Genomic DNA, 23,519 nt, shown 5'->3' with positions numbered 1-23,519 from the left:
CGTGGTTCCTCTTTAGTATGCAACAGCTGTCTCTCCGCACGCCCTCTTCCTCGCCGCTTCCAGATGAATATTTTGATCTAGAGAAAGCTTAACAAGCAGCAGTGTTGCCGAAGTGCTTACAAGTGTGTGTTAAAGTAAAGCCTCGGCTGCGTTTTCTTGTTGGTAATTCCACCCATCGAGCCCGATTCCGAGCTCAAAGCCACAACTGAGATCTTTCGCTCCCCCCCCCCGCTTTGGTTAAAAACGAGCTGAAGTGTGATTAGGCTACCTTTCAAACCTCCACGTGGAGTAAATGTGCCGCTGATTCACAGTGTCTGTGGGCTTGTTTGATAGACTGCACGTCTGCTGTAAATAGCATCTGAATCTCACAGCTAGAGGTGTCATTAAAGGTAAGATCTAAAGTAATATGTTTATCATACACTGATATTTAACCGGCGATTGTCTTACTGGAGCCCATAAAACATTTTGAATTGCGTGTGGCAATGCTGAAATGATTGGTTAGGTGTCAGCTTACTAATAGAAACATTACCTGATCGGTTTTCTGTTAAAAAAAGTGTAATGGGACGATTAATTGAAATAATAATGTTAATTAGTCGCTGCCCTTCTTTGTTTTTTTTCCCCCCCCACTATGATTGATTCTGTCAGTTTCCATTATCTCTATTTTACGGACTTTTACGCTGCTTTAGATGAAGCTCTGAAGCTAGTGTTGATGAATTTGTTTTTGAATTTGAGATTCACGAGCACCACTGCACTTGTAGCTCGGGCGACACCGGTAAACGTTATCTTGCAGGGTCAGTGGAGCCCAAATAAAGTGTTCTAAGATGTAACCTTTTATTGGCCTCTTTTATACAAAGTGCCGCTAAAGCTTTTGATATCGTCGTATCCGAAACCTTCTTACTTTACCCAATGCTCTTTCCGCTCATCCAGGCCATCAACATCCCTGAGAAAGCGACTTTCGTCCTTCCTATCTGTCCCATTCTGTCTCCGTTCTTTGTTCCATCATCCATTCCTGGGGATTGGGATGTGGTTATTGTAATCCGCGCTACAGTGCTAACGCATTACGTAACAGATGGGCTGCAACGTTCACTGGCACTTCAGCAGCCATTAATAGTCGGTCATAAGTGCACTGAAGGTTAACGCCAGTCTTTCATGATGGCATTGTCGCAAGAGAGCGGGAGCAGAGAGGGATATTCACCCATTCGGGGTTTTATTTCTCTTTCAAGTGCGGTTCCTGCCTTAAGCCCTACTTGTGTATATGCTCGCCATGCGCACCATATGGACGCTTATTGTTTCCCCTATGCAGCAGTATGATGGAAAAGGATAAACGTTGTGAGAGTATAGATGAAAGAATGATCATGTGCCAGCTGCTGGTCTCATTTAAGCGAAGTGGAATAAGCAAGAGGAAGGAAAAGGAAGCGGAGGAAGCAGATGAGATACGTGATCGATAGGAGTGACAGCGCTGACCCGGAGATGTGCTCAAATGATAAGAGTTCAACTGTCATTGTGTCATATTGTATGGAACTGATCTAACACAGAGCAGCATTTAGCGTCAGCGTCGTAATCCGATCAGTCGTAAATATTTCAACTCTTCATATCCATTATAAGCACACGTTACACTGCAGCATTATGTCTGCTTCATTATGTACGTGCAGAGTTTAATCTGTCATACATCTGGCATATCATGTGTAGTCCTGCTGTACATGCGGTTAATGGGGCTTTTAGATTTACAGTTTTAAAGATTTAAAGTTCCTGCTTTATCACTAACGTCACTGAAAACAGAGGAGATGTGTGGTCAGATATCCGGTAACTACAGTGTTTCAGGCACCGTGGACCAGTAACCAGTCCTTCTGACTCCATTTGACCATATTTTATCACAACGAGGGCATCGCTGCTGTGTTCCACTTATAATCAGAATAAGAGTCCAATCAGGAGTCTAACCATCTCAGCTGGAACAAATTCTCAGCCCTCTTGAGAAGGGGGGGGTGTAAGCTTTTCAATAATCTGTCCAAGGAAGATATTAGCAATTAATAATCAAGTGAACCCTTTTGAGCTGATCGTTCCTCTCTGGTTGGAATCGATACGTTCTTTCTGTGCATATTTTCCAAGGGGCAAGCAGACCAATAGGTTGTAGGAAATTGAATCGTTTTCAAACAAGTGTTTGAAAAGATTAGCCAATCCCTAATCAATGTGGGCAACGGCAGCGTTAAGAAACTTGAGTCCGTCTTGGTCATCTTCATCTATTGACCTAATTTCATGTTCAGTGTTCTTCATCGACTTTGTCTTTCAGATCTGAAACTCCGCGGTGGGCAAAAGAATCATATAGATGTCAAAGAAGTCATACGTTAATGTTAAGTTGGAATCTCTATTCTGAAAGTGTTTGATCTGGTTGCAGATATATTCACACATACGTAAGCCTAACTGTGTGTTGTTTTTGCGGGGGTAAACGTGTAACAAAGAAAAGTGTCGGGGCGCGTAGGTGTTTTATTCCAGCGCTCTCTGAAGGCTGTCAGGTACGACCGGCTGCCACGCGAAGTGTCAGCAGCCAGTTGTACATGTTATCGTGTTAGTGCCGTAAATGAGCTGTTAGCAAATCTCGGCAGCTCGGTAATGGTTGCCCTCGGCTGCCAGATTTAGAGCAGTGTCAAACACGTCGCTTGGTCTGATTACCCCTGTTGGCAAACGCTGTTCTTGACTTGGTGGAGAAAGTCTGCCTTTCTTGACTCCTCCACGTGTAAACAGTTCGGATATGACGACGCCGTTAGCCTCGGCAAACAGGAGATAACAAATGTTTGCTAGAACTCCTGTTGGCGTCTTCTCCGGTGAGCACAAACTCACCACTCATCCGACCTGGGACTCTCATCCTTCTGACTTCATGTCTTCTCTACCTCAGGCACAGCTGATATACTAAGCCATCCTTAAATTGTCCTGGCACCGTCAACCATCCACTCCTAGGATGGTAACTTGCCAATATGTCACACGGGACACTAACTCACTACCACACTTCTTTCTCTCCCTTCATCCCTCTCGATATCTTCCTCCACTCACAGTTTCCAGTCTTATTTCTTCATTTTATTTTCTTTGCTTCTTCGTCAGTTCGACAACAATCACTTTTCCATCACTTGTTTACTCAGTCTTGTATTTCCCATTCTTGTTTCCCCTCCATTTCTTCTTCTGTCTTCTTCATATCAATTTGCTCTTTTAACATTTTTCTCTCCCTCCTCGCTCAACTTGTTGATTTATCCAAATCGAGCCTGAGCACGTCATTCAGAGAGCAACGGAGAGGCGGCTTGTTTTCCGATTTGCATTTTGTCTCTCGGTGATATGTCACGATGAGCAATAATCCCCAGGAATTAAAGTGGAGAGGCGCTCACATCAGACCTGACGGTGACCTTTTAATGAGCTGCGATTTAAAATGCAGTTATGTGCAATTATTTGTGCTTTGCTTCAGTTGATTCAGCCTTTGTGAACCCGAGCCGGGTGGAAAGAAATGCTCTCTCTGTTATAATTTCAGCTGAATAGATAAACTAGAAATCAGATTTCTTCTTCGAACCCGAATGGGTGCACAAGTGCCTGCAGCAGCGATGTTTTGACTTTAGACACTCAAAGCCAGACCTGATATTTCTTTGTCTAAGATGTAATGAGTCTGTCATGGCAGCTCAAGTGGAAGATGGCTGTGTAGTTAGAAGCACTATCTTTCGTGCTCTGCTGCTTCTCACCAGTGTTTTCTGTCAGCGGCCGACAACAACGTGACTGATTTAAACTGTGGCAGGCCACTTGCCGCCGATCAGCCTCGCCCAGTCACTGCAGCTCGCTCGCCGGCACCGATGCTAGCCCCCAAAGTTCATTAGCTTTACAAACTAATAATCTCCCGCTCGCTAATTACAAGTCAATTACAAACGGAGAAGTGTCTGTCACCTCTTAGCCGGCGCAATTGTTATCAATCACCAGCCCTCAACCCCGCGGTATCGACCTGGGCCCGGTTTCCAATATGCTGAATAGATTAAGACGTACACGAATTCCCGCGCCTTAAAGGAATGTTTATGAGCTGACGATGCTGAAGATCTTTATTAAAATGTTGCGTGTCGGCAGGAGGCAGACAGGGGAGAACAGCTGTGAGGTAGCCTCCGAAGAGTGAAAGCTGCAGAGGAGAGTGCTGAAATCTTTAATTACCCTGGAGCCCCTCGGGAAATATAGTTTTATTTTTTCCTTTTATCTCCTCTCCCTGTATTGTTGCTGTACTCACAGTTGCTTTTCATGTATAAATGTTGAGCAGCAGACTTGAAAATTGCAAAAAAAGAAAGAGAAAGAAAAAAAAAAAAGCTTTGAGAGGCGAGTGGAGACGGCTGCAGGCGGTGGCTCAAATTAGTTGTTTCTTTTTTTATGATTATTTATGCATCACGCTGCCTCATGGGTAGTGCAGTTTTCTTACAGCTCGCAGTAGTGTAGTTAATAGCACAGCGGTAATTGCGTTAGCGGGGCTGGAAAGCGTGGATGAAGACGGAGCTGCAGCTGGACGTGGGTGATCTATACAGGAAATCAGGAAGGAGGCTAACGCATACACAGGAAGCCCCCTGGGGATCGGCCCGCTCCATTTATCAAAGCACAATCCCACTGTTTGCTACGCGCTCGCCAGTCATGTGATGTGGTCCTCTGCTACCGCACTGTAAAGGCGCTTGCTTTGGACACTGATGATAAGCCTCTCGGGGATGTTGGTGCCTCTGTATGTTGACTGGAACAAAATGAGGTCTGCTGGGCAAACCGCGGCTCTTGTGTAGCGCTGCTGTTGTCGCTCATGGGCTGTCCCCCCCGAGCACAGAGTGTGTGGGTTTGTAGGGACGGAAGCAGATAAAAAAAGAAAAGCACCCAAGGAACACAAACTGGAATTGTAAAATTGGAACAAAAACAAATGATTGTACAGAAATATATATATATATAAATAAGTAAGGGTGGGTTGGCATTTGTGTGTCCAACTCGAGGCGCGCACCCCCCCCACCGTGGATCCTTCCACGGTGGATCAGGTTTCCATCGCCTCGACCCTGACCTAAAAATTCTTCACAGCATCATCTAGAAATGGCTTTTAGCCGTATCCGGCCCACCGATTGACTTATTTTCAGGTTGCTGCCCTCGCTTTTTCAACCCCCAGTTCCTGTCACAGCCCATCAACAGCCCCCTCCTCATGCCTCAAATAAATAAATAAATGCATAAACAAAAATAAAACACACTGCGCACACACACACACACACCCTCTAAGCTTCAGGGGTGTGTGACAGCATGACCGCTCCCCACCAATGGCTCAATACCTAATTTGCAAGTAGAGTTAGTGGTGGGGCCTTTTAATGGACATTTTCTGCTCCCCTGTTATTGACCGCGCACACACTCGCATACACGCACACTTGTGCAGGCGGTTGCCCCCCCCCCACCACCACCACCCCCCCCCACTTGCCGCCACTGCTCCGAGGGCCCTTTTGACATGTCCTAGCTGACACGGGCCACTTCACAAACGCCATTCCATCTTCTGCAGATGCACACACACACACACGCACACACATGCACACTCGGTCACACACAATATCCTCTCTCCTCTCCCGCACACCCTGGGGTGAGTAGAGGATAGACAGGAGGGGGAGCGAGGGCGCCAGGTTGTTCATACTTTTCCATTTCACATTATTTTGAGTTGTGCGAACTTGCTAGACAGAGAAAATAGATGGTGGAGAGATGAAGAAGAAGAAAGACTTTAGAAAAGTTAGTTTAATATGTAGAATTGGTGCATTTAGGCTTTTGTTTCTTTTTGTCTTAGTAGTTGATTTTATTGTATGTGTGTCCTCCTTAACTCTATGAACTCATGCTGTTGGGCCTGTCATGCCACGTTCCTACTGAAGTGTTTGATCTATTCCGACAGCGTTACTTGGGGAGGTGAGGGGGGGGCGGCATGCCTCATATATAGGGGCAATGACACTCATACATTTGATATGCATGTAAGACTTTGTAAGGCGTATTTTGTTAAAGCCACATTGCAGAATTTTGGTCTCTGAATGTGTTGATGGTCTCCAACGAGGAAAGGACAAACCCCAAATTACATTTAATTCATAGAACCATGGTTACATTTGTGACTACTTATTTTTCGCTGTAGGATCCTAGCTACTGTAGGTGTCTCTTCGCTACGTCCATACTGTGAAAAGGCATAACAAATTCATGTACTGACAACTGAAATTTAATGCATAGCATGGTTAAATATAGAAAGAGAACTGAAAGTATTATCTGGACAAAAAGATTTTATCAAGAAAAAAACGTTACTATGGAAGCCAGAGATTCTGAACCCACTATATGTGTTATTACTTTGCATATTTTAGTGGTGGTAATGTCTTCTGATTCCATTTATCTCATTACTAAAATATGTTGGATATGAGTTAATATGTATTTAGAGAAATTAAATTTGTGGTTGAAAATTTAATAAAATACATAGAAAATGTCTCCTCAACCAAAGATTTTGCGAGCCCCATGCAGTACTTTTCTCTGTTGAAGACCTTTGATTTAAATTATAAGTTAGTTTCTCCAAAGGAAGGAGTAGCGGATATCTGTGAGAGCCGTAGGGACGTGAGGACTAAACCATCTCAGTAGTTGCCAGTTTTTAGGTAAGAAATAACAGGTTGTTAACAAAGGTCTGGTGTCAGCATTTACTAGATCATCCGTTATAAACAGTAATTCACCGTATTACGTTTTAATACAGAGGGTGGAGGTATCGGGAAACATTCTCTTGAGGCAAACAGGCGTAAAAGAGAATTTAAAATTTCGTTCATAAATTGATTAATTTCTAAGATGGAGCAGAATGTAAGAAATAGTTTTCACATTGATGCAAAATTTATACTCGGCAATAAAAGAACATAGCAGTGTCGGCAGTTTACTATAAGTTTTATTGAAACACTGACAACTCAAGAAAGAAATGCTGGCAAAAGTAGAAATAAAGAGAAAAAAACAGGAGTAATTATATATTTTGATAGCAGAAAATGATCTCGGATCCTTGGATAAATTCTTGTATTTCACGCTTTGTGGTTTATTTTTAGCCTTTTTCGGTTGTTTTGTGTTGCACAAACCTACTGGCATTCCCTCACATACGAGACAAACCTTTAAGGTTGGCTCTGCTGCTTACATGGCAAGCCTTCCCCCGTCAAACCACTTGTACCATGACAAGTCTGAAGAGACTTCCCCTCACAAAAAAAAAAAAGAAAAAACATTGGCCTCCTCTCTGCTTCCCCATGCAGTATTCATGTTGAACGAGAGACGTCTCTCCGGACGATCCACAGCTCAGACAAGTACACTCAACATGAAACGGTGCAAGTTGCAGACATAAAAACCGTTATGTTCCGGCAGGCGCTCTGACGACGATGTGTCTTGTGTGGAGTTTTCTGCTTTCCGTGGAGTCAAAGGGAAAGCGATATGGCAGGCAGAGGGACACAGAAGCAAGATGTAATAAGGACTGATAGAACAGCATGAAAGAACAAGAGCAAAGCAGCAACAAAGAGATGATGACACGAGGGAGTTTTTTTTTTTCGTCTTTCTTTTCTTGCGGTTTGACTGCTTTTATCTGGGCGTCACTGCTGAGCAGGCGTTTCACCTTTCCACTCGGTTGAACCGAGTCAGCGTGGCCGTCGCTGCGAATTTATTAGTCATTTGCTTTTCTTATGTACTCCAGTCAAAATCTGGTTTCGCTAAGTGCTTCCACGTGCTATGAAATCAAAAAGAAGAAGAAGAAGCAGCTCACCTACGCACCAGACGCGCACAACCAGAGAAGTGCCACGTTAGCTCTTGCTCAGATCCATCACTTTCCCACCGTTCTTACCAGTACACCACCACCTGGGCATGGCGTGCTGGCCAGCGCTGGGAAATACATTGGTCTTGCTCCCTCTCCCACTCTTGCAGATTCACAGCCAGTCAGATGCACGGACTTACTGCCAAACCACCAGACCCGCACCACCTGTCATTCATCACACTTACAGACTCCCACCAAGTCTTCCCACTGGAGAGTTACCTGCTTGCATTAAAATTGAGCGGCGTTAGATCTAAATCCGTCCTCCAGAACGAGAGTCAATGTCAGATAGTCGTTCGTGGTCTGAGCGTAGTTGAGCCGAGTCGTATGCAAGCTGTTGGTGTGAAATCGTGGTAAATTGACTTTTGCGGTTTCTTTATACGTGTTTTAGATTTAATCCTACACATTTGGCGACGCCCCCTCACAAGCTGCAGCCTCCTCGGCCAAACAGCATATTTTCTGCTGCCACTGTCCAGGGCCACTGCTCACCGCAATGACATCTGTCTGGCATATGGGAGCTCTGTAGGGTCAACCAGACGAGCGCTCCGTCACCCGCTGCCTTCTGCTACCAGAACCCTCTGCAAACCCATCATTTGCTTTCTTATCTCGTCTTATTTGTGGTCTTATCAGCTTTGAGCTTTGTTCTTGCTGATTTCTTCTTTGCTGTGACATTTCTTTTTTTTACCTCTCCAGCAATCAGGCGACTTTTTTCCTTCCTCTACCCTGTATTTTTTTGGCACATTTCTTTCCTGTAACGAGAAACATTCCTTTTTTTTGCCACTCCAGATGAGTTTTGCTTCTTGTTTGTGTTGTAAATGAGCCATTTTGCCTCCCCGCTGGAGCCAATAGAAAAGCTGTGAAAGAAGGATCCGGGACCGGATACGCTGCACTGTTTCAAAACCTCGCAGTCAGCCGTCGTCGGTCTTGGGCGGCACACGCTGATTGGCTGTTGTGTTCACCAAACTGAAGCGAGAAGAAAAAGGCGGACGCCGAGCGCGAACCAGGAACGGCACCCCGCCCGACCAGAGCGCAAAGAGGCACACCGTGATTATTTCAACATGGCAGCACATCATCTGTGCATATTGTGCTGTAGTGCTCTTGACTTCACATCTTTCGCTGAATACTTGGCATTTGAATGAACACTGCTCTGCGGAGTTTGGGGGAAGTGTGGATGGAATATATTTGCTCCAAACTAGAGCTATTCCTGGTTGGCCATCTTTCCTCATGAATGCAATTTCCTTTTTTGGGGGGTTAAATGTTGCCCCATCACTTTACCCCCTCCCCTAGATTTTTAAGTGTTGCACTAGGAAAGGCAGGAAAATCTGCTCTTGGCGCAGAGTGCTCCCCTTCAAAACCCAAATGGCATAACTAGCCTTTTGTGGCCATGAAATATCATCGGCCGAGTCTTCCATATGGTGACATCTGCCTGATGGGACAAAGATGCCATATCCCAACGCCTTCCAAAAAATATATCCCCTTTAGTTGGCTTTGATGGATGACTAATGCAGCAACAGCACTTTCCACAGTCACACGTGCACTCGGTTTGACGAGTCTCCGTACGATCCAGATGCAGGTCCGCTACCTTGGCCGTGCCATGTGCAGCGTAGCTATCAAATCAACCTATGTGCACAAGCTAGCTAAGCAATTAAACCCCAGAGTCCCAGCCGTGCACGACTGTTTTAACATCTGGCATCGTGTTCTGGTGTGTGTGTGTGCGTCTGAGTGTGAACGCCAGCTCATCTGCTACTGTAATAAGCTGCAAAACATGGTGCACAATTGAATTTATTAGGTGAGCACGGTGGCTCTTCTTTACTGCCTTCTTTTCCGGTGACGTTTATGTTCTTTCTCCCACGTTAAGCTCCAGCATCAGCTTCGAATGTAGGAAGGATGCTCGTGAACAAACTCGTCATCTGCTGAATATATTTTATCTATTGTAATTGTAATGATGGGAAACAGATTTACGCAAAGGGTATGTCACCTGAGCTTTCTAAAGTCCATACATCCACTTAGACTGTACCCACCTTAGCAAACACTGCCCTTCTCTTTCTGTCTCTGCCCCCCATCTATTGCCCTATGACTCATCACTGGTTCATTCAATGAGGCTAAATGGTTGTTCTAGCAGAAGCAGTCAATATGCTCAACGCTGCACTTTCCTCTTCTCTTTCTCCAGCTCTAGTATATATCCTCTCTGCACTCTCATTGTGGGGAATATTAGCGACGTCCAGGGCAGAACAAACATCGGCGTCTATACCGGACAAATTAAGAGGATTTAATGTTCGCACTCTGCTGGTGCTTATGGTAAACAGCATATGTGTTACATTTGTATGAGAGCAGCACAGCTTGAATAAGAACAGAAAATTCCTGCATTTAGTTTTTTGCTAATTTTGTACGTTTCCTTAAAATGTACCCATACACAGTTTGAAATAGAACGACTTGTGTGTTGTTAGTCTCGTTCAAGTTGCTGGTCGACATCACTGGTGATGCTATAAGTGGTAATTATAGTCAGCAGCATAGAGATATAAACTACTACCAGACAAGATCAAACACTGTGAGTAGCTTGTTGTCTTGATGTCTACTGGGGTCAACACTGTAAGAGATTTGGTCTGGTCCCTATATAGGCCATGTGATTGGTAATGTGATGTGTTGACAGATCCTTCTGAGCTACGTCAAAACCCAGTACGACTGTCCTGATTAATATTATACAAGTTTGCTATTTATTTTTTAAAATTTGGGTGATTAAACCAAAAGTACCAATGAGACAAACAAGACCTTGCAGCTGACATGACGTTACTTATTAAAGCCGACAGTTCAAATGTCACCTCCAGTTCTCACTGAATAATAGACATCTCGTATGGTCTGAGTCTCTGCAACACGTTTTGACCTTCTGCTGACTGCGGATGTTCACATCCACTTCCAAAATGAGATCACATGAGATCTGGCAAGAAAATCAAAATAACAATGTGAGATAAGAGAGAAGAATATCTGATGTTTCTTGTTAAAAACAGAATTCCTGCAGCCCAGCTGTAGGCTCACTGGTGAATCCCCCCCTCTCTTGTTCCAATTTCCTACTCGGGGCTCACCCCCTTTTGGCTCGCAGCTCCCTTAAGGCGTCCCGTGAATGCACTTGATTATGAATTGGCGCCACCAGCCAGCGAGGTGTCGGCCTGAGGCTGGCAGGCACGAGGAAGCATGAGAGCCTCTCATCTCAAGTGAGTCAGCTAGCGCGAGTTGTTGCATGAAGCGCAAAGTGACACCCTGCAGAGGCTGGATAAATCGATGACCCCGATCAGCGAGCGGCATTGTGACTTTTCAGGCAGCGTGTGCCGCCTTCGCATGTGTGTGATTGCGGTGACATAACCCCACTGCGTCTGGGTGAATTATCTGGGTCTTGTTGATTTTCAGAGAACGCTGTGTTTCTTTCTCCTCGTGTTGAAGGGATGCGTCCTTCGTAGGAAATGTGAACTTTGTGCAAAACCAATATTAAAAATGGTAAAAGAAACGTCTCCAGGGCCAGAGCAGGTTGAAAGGAGGCATTTATTCACCTTAATCCTTTAGAATCTCACATGTGATGCAGTGATGTGATTTCCTAACGTCTCGTCTTTTTCCTCCGTAGGTGACAGAGTACCTGAACAGTCAAGAATCTGCCAAGAGTGCCAGGGTAAGTCCATTTGATTGTCTTCCTGTTTTCTTTATTTTATATTTTTTCCCCTAATAACTCTGATTTGTCTGCCTCTCTGTCACAAATCAAACAGAGCCAAAACAATAACACACTAATTAGTTTCCCCTACCATCTACGAGAGACAAAGTGTCTTATCTCTGCTGCTTTTCTTTCCTTTCTCAACATGTCACACATTACTTTGGCAGTCGCTATTGTCCCATATGGATTGGTGCCCACAGTCTGTGCAGGTCCATACTGTGAAGATGGGAGGGGGGGATATGTGTGCGAAGGCAGTGTGGATGGAAAGGAGAGAAGAATAGGAGTGAATGGGTTGTGTTGTAGAGCCGTCCGTGATGAGATGAGGGAAGTTGCACAGCTCGGATGTAACGGTCCACTGAAGCTGACTTTATTTGAGCCCACTTAGAGTGAGGGTTATTTTTATTTATTTATTTTTTTTCGGAGCCCGTTCCTCCGGGCTCCATTTTAGTCCAAAAACTATTAAAAAGGCATCAATCAGCCGCACCGTTAGGAAGGCGTCATCCGGTGAGTCGATCAGCGCTCCTGCTGCTTTAAATACTCACCAGTGCAGCATTTACGCCAAAGGAGGCAGGTCCCAAACAAATGCACTATTTACTCCTGTTTGCTGTTTTGGCGCCTCCTATACATCCACCATCTGCTTTAGGAAATCATTTGGCTTTAATAAGAACTAGACATTGATGATTCTGGTGTTTAAAGGGTAATTTAACATTAATAAATTTGGAAAATGTGGCCCAATAATATAACAATTGTCAGGTATGTCCTGTTGCCAAAGGTCACTTCTCTTTTTAATGCCCCATCTTTATTCTTTGACTTGTTTGTACAAATCCGAGAGCGCACGTAAAACACGAGGCCCAAAATTAAAATATTCAGTCCCTCTCGTGCTCTGTTAGTCAACCTGGTAGTTATGCACCGTGCCCAAACAATGAGCCAGTCAGAGGTGTGATTGACTGTAATCACAATCGTAGCAGCTGCCACGTTTTCAGGGTGTTGGGGAGGAGTAGAAAAATAAATAAATAACTAAGGCAGCTGAGTGCGAAACGGGAAACTGCTTCATTCATCCTAATAACTATTGATAATTAGCACAGTCGCTAATTAGCTGTGAATCACAGAATTAACAGCTGAGCGTACGCGCTTCCCAAGAGCCAAAAGAGAAACACACACCTCTGCTCGTAGACGCAGACAAACCTTCACACCGGACACATTTCTGTCTCATTTAAATAACCTACAATGGAGCCGTTTCCAAACCACTCAGAAACTTTGCCAGCAGCATCGGCCACATTTAGCCACAGGAGTCGTGTGACGGTTTATGAGGCGATGAGGAGTATCAGTGTAATGGAATAGGAGATGGAATAGACTGGGCTGGTATTAGAGGCCAAGATTAAATGGTGATGATGATACAGACGCCTCTTTCTCTGTCAGAGCATCAGATTCTGCCTCTTTGTCTCTCGACCATTTAACATGTAATGTTGTGGAGAGGTCATTGGCGTCCCTCTCGGAGCAGGAGGACATGCTCGTTGGTTTCATTCTGCTCAATAAAATCTGTCTCTCCCATCAGCTCAACATTTGGCGCTACGGAGACTTCCGCGCGGACGACGCCGACGAGTTCGGTTACAGGCGCTAGAATCAAAACGAGAAGGAAAAACAAAAACAACGACCATCCATTCCAAAGACCAACATGGACGGCAAGTGACGCACCAGACAGAAGACGAAACTAAACGACAAGCATTGACTCACTCTTTTCCTTTTATTTGACATTTCATCCCTCCAGTCTGGCTTTTATACTGCTCATACCTTTCCTTCCTCCAGCTAACCCATGTAGCTCCTCATAGAGCATGCTTAAAAAAAAAAATTAATAATAATCGCTTTCCACTCGTCCTATATTTTCCTAATTGGCCACTGCCAGCTCCTGCACTATTGCCAATCTGTGTTATTAGCCATGTTAACTTCTGGGCAGACTTCCTGTGTGAACCTTAATAACGGTTAATATTGCGTATGTGTTCCAGCCAGTCATGTTCTTTGATCTCTGATGCCCAGTCTCCCGCTTTTCCTCTTTACCGGACGGGACTGGGTATTTTCGGGGGAGAGTCCTTAACTTTCTGAAAACAAATGCTTCCCTGATGAATTTCTTGTAAATGTGCGGAGTTGTTGAAAGGTGTAAATTGCTTTATTTTAGAAAAAAAAAAAACTGTAGGTGGAGCCACACAGACAAAAAAAAGGAAAAAAAAGACAAGTTTATTTTTGTCTTCGGTGTATATCTGTGTGATGATGACATTTGCAGATGTTTTTCTTTTGTGGGGGGTGTTTTGTCGTTTATTCACTATGTCACACTTTTATGACCAGTAAATATGGATGCCTTCAAGTGGCACTTGATCATCTCTTCTGTAAAGTTTACATTCTAATAATGGTAATGATCCTGTCTCTGGCAGTCTCTTCTCTTTCTATCTCTGTAATGCCATAGCAGATACAGTGTTTGAATTTGTTTCCACGTAATGGACCTTTGCATTCTATTAAAAATCTGCTCAATAAAAATAAGCAAACTAAAAAAAAAGTCTGTTGTTTTCTCCAGTAAACTGAACAATATTGAACGGTTTCCCTCTAACTGATGGGCCTTGATACGCTGATTTCAGCTCAGAAGTGGAAACTGAATGCCTGATTTTAATAATGCGCCGCGGCAGAAGAGCTCTTCCACGCAGATTAAAAGTTGTTTTTCCCACTGAAAGCTGGTTTTTCTTGTTAAATTTGAAATTAGCAAGACTGAAACTGTTAAGACAGTTTGAACTTGTCTAACCCTCCCCCCTCGAGAACTCTTCAAAGTGTACGACTTCGCAGCAACAAATGAGCAGAACTTCAGCAGCTCTCCCCTTTCAGAAAGGGCAAATCTTCACATTGTTCTCAATTTGTGTGGCAAAACATTTAAATAGCTGGAGGTTCAACAGTTTACCACACAATCAATTTGCAGGTTTTGTTCATTTGTTATAGGTGTGCAAGTGTGAGCCCTGCAGGATAACGGTTATAGATGAATTGGTAATAATTTGTTGCTCCTCGCAGCTGTAGGTGACATTTAATGTAATGTTTCTTTGCTTTATGCATCACATTTTTTTTAGCATCTAAATCGACCTCAGCCCTACTTTTGATATATTTTCTGGATCACAGTCCATAATAATTCTTCCAGCCATATCCAACATGTTACACTAAATTAAATAAATAAAAACAGGGCTGTAATGAAGAGCTCATAAACATTTAATATGGCCGGCCGTAGAAATAAATGTTCCATTCCTCATTAAACGACTGTTAAGCACAGGCCGACCTGCGCTTTGCCAAATCTGACATAATGCACGTCGTTGCCTCCTTAAAAATCACCGTGTACATGGTTTCACTCCTGCACCAGAACGAGCCTGAGAGAAGATGGATGCAGCGGTGCCGGCGCTCATGAGTCCGCTACGTCAAGGTCACCCTGATGAAACACGTTTTTTTTTTTCAGTGATTGCATCAGTGTCGAAAACGCACAGATTCCGTCACTGCAATTATTGTTGACATGAATGAGCCTGATACTTCATTTACATTGAAGACACAGGGTGGATGGTTTCAACACCAATGGACGTCCATCACTATAAGAGTCTTTGATATGACAGCTCAGTGTGTGAAGGAGCTTACTGTATCCACAGTAACAAGGCTGGGGAAAAAATAAATAAAAGAATGAAAAAGAAGAAACGAGAGCCACTCTCTGCCTCGACTATTAAATACATTATCCAATAATGGGGAAAAAAATTTATGTCAGTCAGGGTTTCGGTGTATGAACACATTAGCATGAAATTATTTACAGAACTATATGGACAGGCAGCAGCTGCTGAGGTGGCACAATGTAGACGCTCATCATAGGTTAATAAAAAGAGTTCTCACGCAGCCACATGACAGCCCTCCATTTAAATCTGTTTCTGCGGTGAAAAGGTTTTATTAGTACAAGGATGAAAAAGGAGAAAACACGCATTATAAGCACTATATTTTATCAGCTTGACTGGAATCATTTGGTTTGGCGCAACTTCAATTAATAGTTTAAGAAAAAAAACAAGCAAACTAATCCAGTGATGTGGAGTAGTTGTCACCAACTACTTTGACAAGTTGTCTATTCATTGAAAAAAAAAAAAATACAGTATTTCTACTTCCTCTGTTCCTGTAGGACTGACTGTTTAATACAATTTGAAAAGATTAGCTTAAATATTTATATTTAACTACAACAAACATCTGAATCTGCTGCGACTTGTTTAACAAGTTAAAATGCGGAATAAACGCACAACAGAAAAGTTCAATGATAAACTTAATTTAGGATTTAAAAACTTCACTTCATCTGTTAATCTTGAGTCACTGGAAAAATAAACTCATTTATTTTAAAAGCTTCAATTATTTACTTGGAATTTAAGCACAAACAAAGAAGCAAAGGATAAACAAATTAAATTAGACAATTTTTTTCCCTTTTTTCCTCTAAAGTCAAAATAAAAGCATAATAGTTTATAATAGGTCTGTGTACCATTTGTTCATTTGAATTTCTGTTCACACTAGGAAATCAACAAAATGGAAAAACAGTTTGTTATTTCATTATTTGTTTTTCTATGTCAAACGAAAAACAGTCTCCAAACAAAACAATTTAATGATTTGGTGAAACACAACATTCAAAAAACAGTCTTGGCAGCTTTTTGATGTCGGTCTGTTTTCTATGTCCCAACTGTTTTTCAGCCTTTTAAGTTTGTCTAGATTTTGGCTGTCAATGGACATGGTTGCATGTCAGTAAATATGTCCTCGTTTAGACTTGTTTGCTGCCTCATCAAACAAAGTAGCTGTAAGACTCTAGTTACCCTTCATCCTATCAAATTACCATATATGGTCACTTCTGCACACATTGCAAATGACATAATTCACAAGCAGTGGCTCATGTTTGAGTATCAGCACTTATGTTTTAATGTTATAAAATGCACGTTACTTTCACCTTCCGTGTGTTTTTCTTATACATAAATTTACAGTAACAAACAGTAAATAAAAAAGTCGTTATGTCCCATCATAACAGTGGGGTTGAAATTTGATTAATTATTAGACTTAACAAAACAGCAATCTTTTATATTTCACCAAAACATTAAATTGAACATCACAAAAAGAGATGAAATCTGTTTTAGGTTTGACGTTGAGAAACAATGAAATAAACTGTTTGAAATTCAAATGAACCAATGGTACACAGACCATAATCTGTGTATCATTCGTTCTTTCTGTTTTCAATTGTCAATCAAAAAATGAAAAAGTTACGGCAACAAAAAAAAGTTCATGTTTCAATTTTAGACTCGGATCAGAAATACGAAAAGGAAAAACGGGGTCAAGGGACTGAATTTGATTTTAATATTTAATTGGTCGGGCTACGTGACCAGGAGATGGCTTTGCGCGCGGCCGTTCGTGTAATGTAGCCCCTTTCACATGGAGCGAAAAGAGGGATTTTATCAGCTCGGCTCGACGTGAAAACGAATGCTGTGTCGTTTTTGCTTTGATGTTTATGTATCTGAACATAACCTTCTGATTTTGTCACTAGGTGGTCTGACAGGCTGTTTCATTGTAGAAGCTTCAGCTCAAAGACAGGGAAACGTTTTGGTCTACTCCCATCAAGACTGATCATTGAAGGGCAGAGATTTTTGTTCATTTTTTTTCAGTGAAACAAATCAAATGTGTTGTTACTTGTTCATGAATGGAAGCGTGTCAGTTAATTATCCCTACGTCGTGTTCGGGAAATTGCACCGATTGGGGAGTGCATGTGTGACTGTGTATAGCAATATCCCACACTTTTTTTTGTAACAATCACATATCACAGTCACCAGCAAGACCATGAGATCTGCCAACTGCATCTGAGGAGAAGAGGAGATACAGCGGCAGTGATCGGGCTCTGTGCAGAACAGTGATTTATTCTAATATAAATATAACCTTTTGAAGGAGCGGGGGTTTGACCGGTCCGGGTCATCAACAAGCTGACAAAGTTCAATAAATACACCATCTCCCCCATTGTTTATCTGCAGTGTACTGTGTGACGAAGTGAAAAAAATCAGACAACTCTCAGAGATGGAGGTCAGACCTGGGACTTCTGACGATGTGAAAGACCAAGGTTTTCAATGTGAAAGGGGTTCACCACTGTTGAACAAGTCCTTGAGCAAGTAGTGTGTGGATCCAGTACCACCATGGTAGCCTGCTACATCACCCCGTAGACATATATACACATTACCCAAAACCAAAAAAGGCAGTTTGGCTAATGCGTATATATGTCGATGTGGTAATGTAGTAGGCTACCATGGCGGCGCTGGAACCACACACCATTTATTCATATATATATATATATATATTTAGGACTTGTTCAACAGTGGTGAAACTCTTTGACATTGAACATCCCGGTCTTTCACATCGTCAGAAGACCTGGGTCTGACCTCCATCTCTGAGAGCTGCGTGCCTGTTTTTTTCTCCTCTCATACGTCATCGCGACAATGTCATTATACATTTAAGCACAGTACACTGCTGATACACAACGGGGGACATGGTGAATTTATTTAACGCTTTCAGTTTGTTCATGACCTGAAGAAAGGACCGGTCAAACCCCCGCTCTTTCAAAAGGTTGTTGATATTAGAATACAACACTGTGTTCTGAGCCCGATATCTGCCGCCGTATCTCCTCTTCTCCCCGGATGCAGTTGGCAGATCTCACAGTGTTGCCAGCAGCTGTGTTATGTGATCGTTAAAAAAGTGTGGGATATCGCTATACAAACACATTCGCACATGCACGCCCGAATCGGTGCAACTTCCCAAACATGACATAGGGATAATTCACCGATCCGCTTCCCTTAATGAACGGGTAACAACACATTTGATTTGTTTCATTAAAAATAAATGAAAAAAAAATATCTGCTCTTCAGAGATCAGTCTTAATGGGAGTAGACCAAAACTCTGCCCTGTTTTTGAGCTGAAGCTTTTACAATGAAACAGTCTGTCAGGCCACCAAGTGACAAAATCAGAAGGTTATGTTCAGATACATCAACATCAGAGTGAAAAACCCGGGTTGACGCGCATTGTTCACATCAAGCAGAGCTGATAAAATCCCGTTTTGCGCTCCATGTGAAAGGGGCTACATTACTCGAACTGCCACACGCAAAATAGTCTCTGGGTCACGTAACCCGACCAATTAAATATTAAAATCAAATTCAGTCCTGTGGCCGTTTTTCCATTTTGTATTTTTGATCCAAGTCTCAAATTGAGATAAAAAAAGTCATTTTTTTCCTCCGTTTTTTGTTAAGTTAAAAAACGAAAACTCAATAATCTGACACTTTTTCATTTTTTGACTGACAATTGAAAACAGAAAGAACGAACGATAGACAAATTCATAATAGTTGCTTTCTTTCAATTTACAATTTCTTGAAAATGGAAATTTTTGTGGACCCACGCTCACACACAAGAAATGTTCCAGTCAAAACAGATAAATAATAAATAAAAGTAAATCCTTTTACCTTATGGAAGAAGTCGGACAAGCTGCAGTTTTTACCAGCGTCGAGTTGGAGGTGAAGGACGAAAAGTCTCAGAAGGTCCAAAGCCACTGAAGATCTCCGTTTAGTAGTCCCAGCATAGAAGCCAGGATTTCCTGCAGAAAACAAACATTTACAGCCAATAAACTTTGACTAGCAGGGTACATACTTGACAAGGAATATGGTTTAACAGAGAAATAATATAAAACACATTAAGTATTGTATGTCAACTTATTTTTTAGGATAAGATGATAAATAAAGCTTGTTAAAACAGATATTTCTGATTACACACACTTGAAAACACCCTCCCCTTTCTGAATGTCTCCCGTCTTCAACATGAACTAGGAGAAGATGAAGACTTACATTCAGTAGCTTTACCACAGCACCTCTGATAGTGATTGTCGACCAGCTTCACTGCACTTTCATGGCGAATCTTGGGGCTCTTTCTGTAATATTAACCCCATCAACCTCCCTTGTAGACTCTAGGGCAACAACGACCTCCTCTACATTCTCTCTCAAGTCCTGTTCAGGCTCAGACTCTGGCCTCACCTCCTTCACTCTGAATTTCATCTTCAAAATTGCCTTCCTCGGGGCTACCTTCCTCTGACGTCCAGGCCCCTGGCAAATCAGCATCGTCATCGTTTTGCAAAGCAACAGATGGCTGCACGATGTCTCTTTGATTGTGAGTACTACGCACCTCCAAGGCCAGAATATTCTCCAGGAATATTGAATCAGAGGATAAGTCTGAATCATGCGGCTCCTGTTAAATCGCTGGAATATTAACAGCTCTTTGCTTCTGGGTTTTGCTCCAGTCTGTGGCTTTGTAGATACATCACAATCCTGGCCAATCACAGGGAGTCTCACTAACCGTTCTAAAAGCAAAATGTGGTCTCTGAATCGTTTTACTGATGCCACTACCATTCTCAGGGTTTACCTCATAAACAGGTGAGCTGGGCATTCTATCTACTATAATGCAAGGAAATAGGACTTTGTCTAGTTAATAGCTTGTGGTTCCCTTTCAGTCCTAAGTTCCCGAGTATAACACTCTGTGACCAACTTCAAGAGACAGAAAATGTACTCTTTTGTCATGCCTTTTTATTGTACTGATGATTTACACCAGCCGCTTGTGAGATCTGCTTTCGCTTGTCAGCACAGAGAATGACTCCCCGTCTTTTCCATCTGGGGAGGTACTAGAAAACAAATCAGCAGGAAGTCTCACTTTTCTGCCAAATATGAAATAGTCTGAATACCCCATAGAATCACACCTTGTACTATTGTAAACATGGTCACACCTGCGTTTCTTTTCATGGTTCAGAGTGCCGAGCATGGACAGCCAAGTTCGATCAAACCTTTCTGGCTGTGAATCTCCCCTGACTTGATTACTCTGACTATCTTCAAGAGATCAGATGACTCAAAATCCCGTCCTTGATCCGAATGGATCCTGGCAGGAAGTCCACAATGCACAAAATTCTTATCGACCTGGATGTTGGCTGAGTCTGAGCCTCCTGGTTCTTTATGGGGAAAGCTTGCGCACAACGTGTGAAGTGGCCAGTGACCACTAACACACTATTCGTGCCTTTTGCGTAAGATCCAATTGAAAGGAAATCAATGCATACAAGATCTCACAATCTGGTGTAATAGAGCTGCTCTTTGACAAAGTCTCACTGATGAGACACTACGCAGTTCTTAGTATTCAGTGTCTCTAGTCATCATGGGTCAGAAGAACCTATTTCTCAGAAGATTAGCTAGGTGTCCTACGTCAACATGCAATGACTTAAGCACAGTTCCTCAAAACTCTTTGGGTAACAGCTGTGGCCTCTTCAACAAAATGGGTTTCACTCACACTATGGAGATATGCAGTTTGTAATTTTTTCTTGTTTTAGAAAAGAGAATATTTCAGGAGTTTGAGGACACTAACCAACTACTTAACCACTTCTAATGTACTAGGGACCGAAGACCAAGCCCTGCAGTGCCTCCAAGTCATGTAGCCCATCTACTCTGTTAGGCCTGGTTCAGTCAATGCAAGCAACGCATTAGCCGCCACGATGTGCCATGCAATACGTGGCAATGGAATGGAAACTTTATGTATCCCTACACCTTTCTCACTCAATTATAAATAAAGACGAAAATTCAATACAGCTTTAAATAAATCAAGATGACAAGATAAAATAATGCCCTCCCCCCAGTAGATTTCTACTATTTCACAGATTTTTTTTTTTTTTTTTTTTTTTGCAACTTCACTGCTACAACCAGGTGTGCACCGCATTTCATTTTAGGCCCATGCGACTTGCTACGTGCATACATGGCCGCACGTGCGTCACTCGCGAGGTTTGCGTCGCATGCTGTTCTCGCTTGCCTTGAATGAACTAGGCCTTACAACAGGAATCAGAGTTCATAGTTACACTGAACGTGGGATTTTAGAAATTAATTAAAACTATAGCTACTCACTTAAACAAACCCAGAGCATGCTTATATAAATATATAAGTATACTAGGATTTAAGCACAGACCTAAAGAAACATGAACAAACAAGTTGAATAACAAAGATATATTTCTTTTTTTTTTCTGAAGTTAAAACAAAGTTACTTTCCAGAAACTCAACTCATTTCAATTTATTTAATTCAAATAACTTTGTGTGCCCACGCTCACACACGACGGCATCAAACAAAATGTTTGCAGGCCTGACAACGTGTTGCTGAGAGCCTAAAAACACACAGTCAAATAAAACAGTCTCGATAAATAAAAGTAAGTAATTTTACCTCGATGAAGAAGTCGGGTAAGCTGCAGTTTGCACCAGCGTCAAGTTGAAGGTGAAGGACGATGACGGTTGTTGGTAGAAAGTCTCAGAAGCCTGAAGTCAGTCACAAACCACGACCTCCACTGAATTTCTCCCCTTAGCGATGACAGCGTAGTAGCCAAGATTTCCTGCCGAAAACAAAGACTTAAAATGAGCTGTGTTCGCTGTGTTAGCTACACCGAGACTAGTCGCGAATTTGTTTGGCTAGCGAGCGCTAATGCTAACGTGCGCACTAAATTAGCTAACAGGCTAATCCAAAAGGCGTTGGAAGAAAAAGCTAACAAGCTAGCTTTTACACGTGGCAAACATTCTAGAAACGTCAAGCAAAAAGCATCCAGTTGCTCATAAACCGTGTGCATACCGATTTTCTCACGACAGTAACACGGTCCGTTTTCAAATTGTGTTCACAAACGTGCCGCTAAACTTCCTTGCATTGACCAAACTTACTTAGACTTCCAGGCCATCCCGCCGGCGCCATCTTGTGAGCTCGGAGTGAGAGTCTGCGCAGTACGGCCCGTCAGTGGCGCTACGTGTTATAGATGACCCGCCCACACACTACCTAAAATGAGAAAAAAAAAAAAAAAAAAAACAATAAAAAAACTCTTTAACGACAATTCTTTTTAATCTTTTATGAAATAACTGTTGAGCTATTTTTTTTTCACGGAGAAACAACAGACCCCACATTAAGAATTGTACGTTAACTTATCTGTTTCAACAAGCTTTGCAGTTATCTTCTTATCTTTATCCTTAACAATGCATTTCTGATTACACACTTTTTTTATACCCATGAATCTATAACAGAATTACTTGACTGCTAAACGCACAAATAAAATAAACCCATTTCTATGGAAATAAGCTCCTTGCAATAAAAGACTAAGCGTTTTGACTGCAGAGACAGAGCGAGTAATCATGGAATTGAAGTATAGTGAATATATATAACTAACTTAACGTATAGAGCATGATTATTTCCAGAAAAATAAAAATAACAGTTCACTCGGATTTTAATAGTGAAGCCAGGCAAAGTGGGAACAAACAAGCTCGGTTGTTTTCCTCTTGAAATCAAACCTCTGACGGAGTGACCAGAGGTTGTTATTGGAAACTGCCTTGAAAACGGGTGACTATAATAGAAATGTACCAACTTAAGATTCAAATTGTGTTTTTTTTTCTTCTTCTTTTAAATAAAAAAAAAGAAAAAAGAACAGTGTCAGCCTCGGAGATATGTTTTTCAATTAGGCACGGCAGGAGAAAGACTTTTCACTGTGATCATGTAGGAACCAAAGGCACGAATTACTATTCATGAGTGAACTTTGTATTGTGTCTGGCTGTGAGGCTCGTGCAGCGGTGTTAAAGAGAAGCGGCTGTCAATTAAATTATTCCGAATATATGTGTGGAATCTAAAGTCAGACAGGTAAAAAAATATATAAATAAATAGAAGAGAGAAAGGAAAGGGTGGCCAATATCCTTCCTCTCTGGATGCCAGTCTTAATTCCAAGGTGCTACGCGGCAGTCAGGAGCCACCAAATCAAACACGGCCCGAGCAATTTATCACTGGTGTTCATGTCCAATTACCAGAAGTTGGGATGAGAAATATGCTCTAAGGACAATTAAGAATCCTGTCTGTGCTGTCGGCTGACTCATGGACTCGGTGAGACGACTTTGTCTTCAAGATCCATGTCCTTTCCCTGTC

General features: G+C 42.3%; 1 protein-coding gene and 1 long non-coding RNA gene across 2 annotated transcripts in view; one reads left to right on the top strand and one right to left on the bottom strand.

Moving 5' to 3' along the window:
* snd1 (staphylococcal nuclease and tudor domain containing 1) overlaps positions 1–14,049 on the top strand; it is a 168,152-nt gene extending 154,103 nt beyond the window's left edge. The window contains exons 23-24 of the mRNA XM_047575138.1: positions 11,418–11,462; positions 13,057–14,049. Of these exons, the coding sequence (XP_047431094.1) occupies positions 11,418–11,462; positions 13,057–13,122 (111 nt within the window). The 3' untranslated portion in view covers positions 13,123–14,049. The remainder of the gene's footprint in view (positions 1–11,417; positions 11,463–13,056) is intronic.
* Positions 14,050–14,723: 674 nt separating this feature from the next.
* On the bottom strand, positions 14,724–22,446 carry LOC124999911. The gene is made up of 5 exons (XR_007111244.1): positions 22,280–22,446; positions 21,795–21,960; positions 19,022–19,152; positions 15,063–15,174; positions 14,724–14,955 (listed from the first exon to the last, which is right to left on the bottom strand). It is a non-coding gene; the product is annotated as an uncharacterized LOC124999911 (long non-coding RNA).
* Between the last annotated feature and the right edge of the window lie 1,073 nt (positions 22,447–23,519).

This window comes from Mugil cephalus, chromosome 22 (genome assembly GCF_022458985.1).
Source record: "Mugil cephalus isolate CIBA_MC_2020 chromosome 22, CIBA_Mcephalus_1.1, whole genome shotgun sequence".
NCBI classification, from domain to species: Eukaryota; Metazoa; Chordata; class Actinopteri; order Mugiliformes; family Mugilidae; genus Mugil; species Mugil cephalus.
The sequence above is the reverse complement of the archived record's forward strand: the minus strand, read 5'-3'. Positions and strand labels throughout refer to the sequence as shown.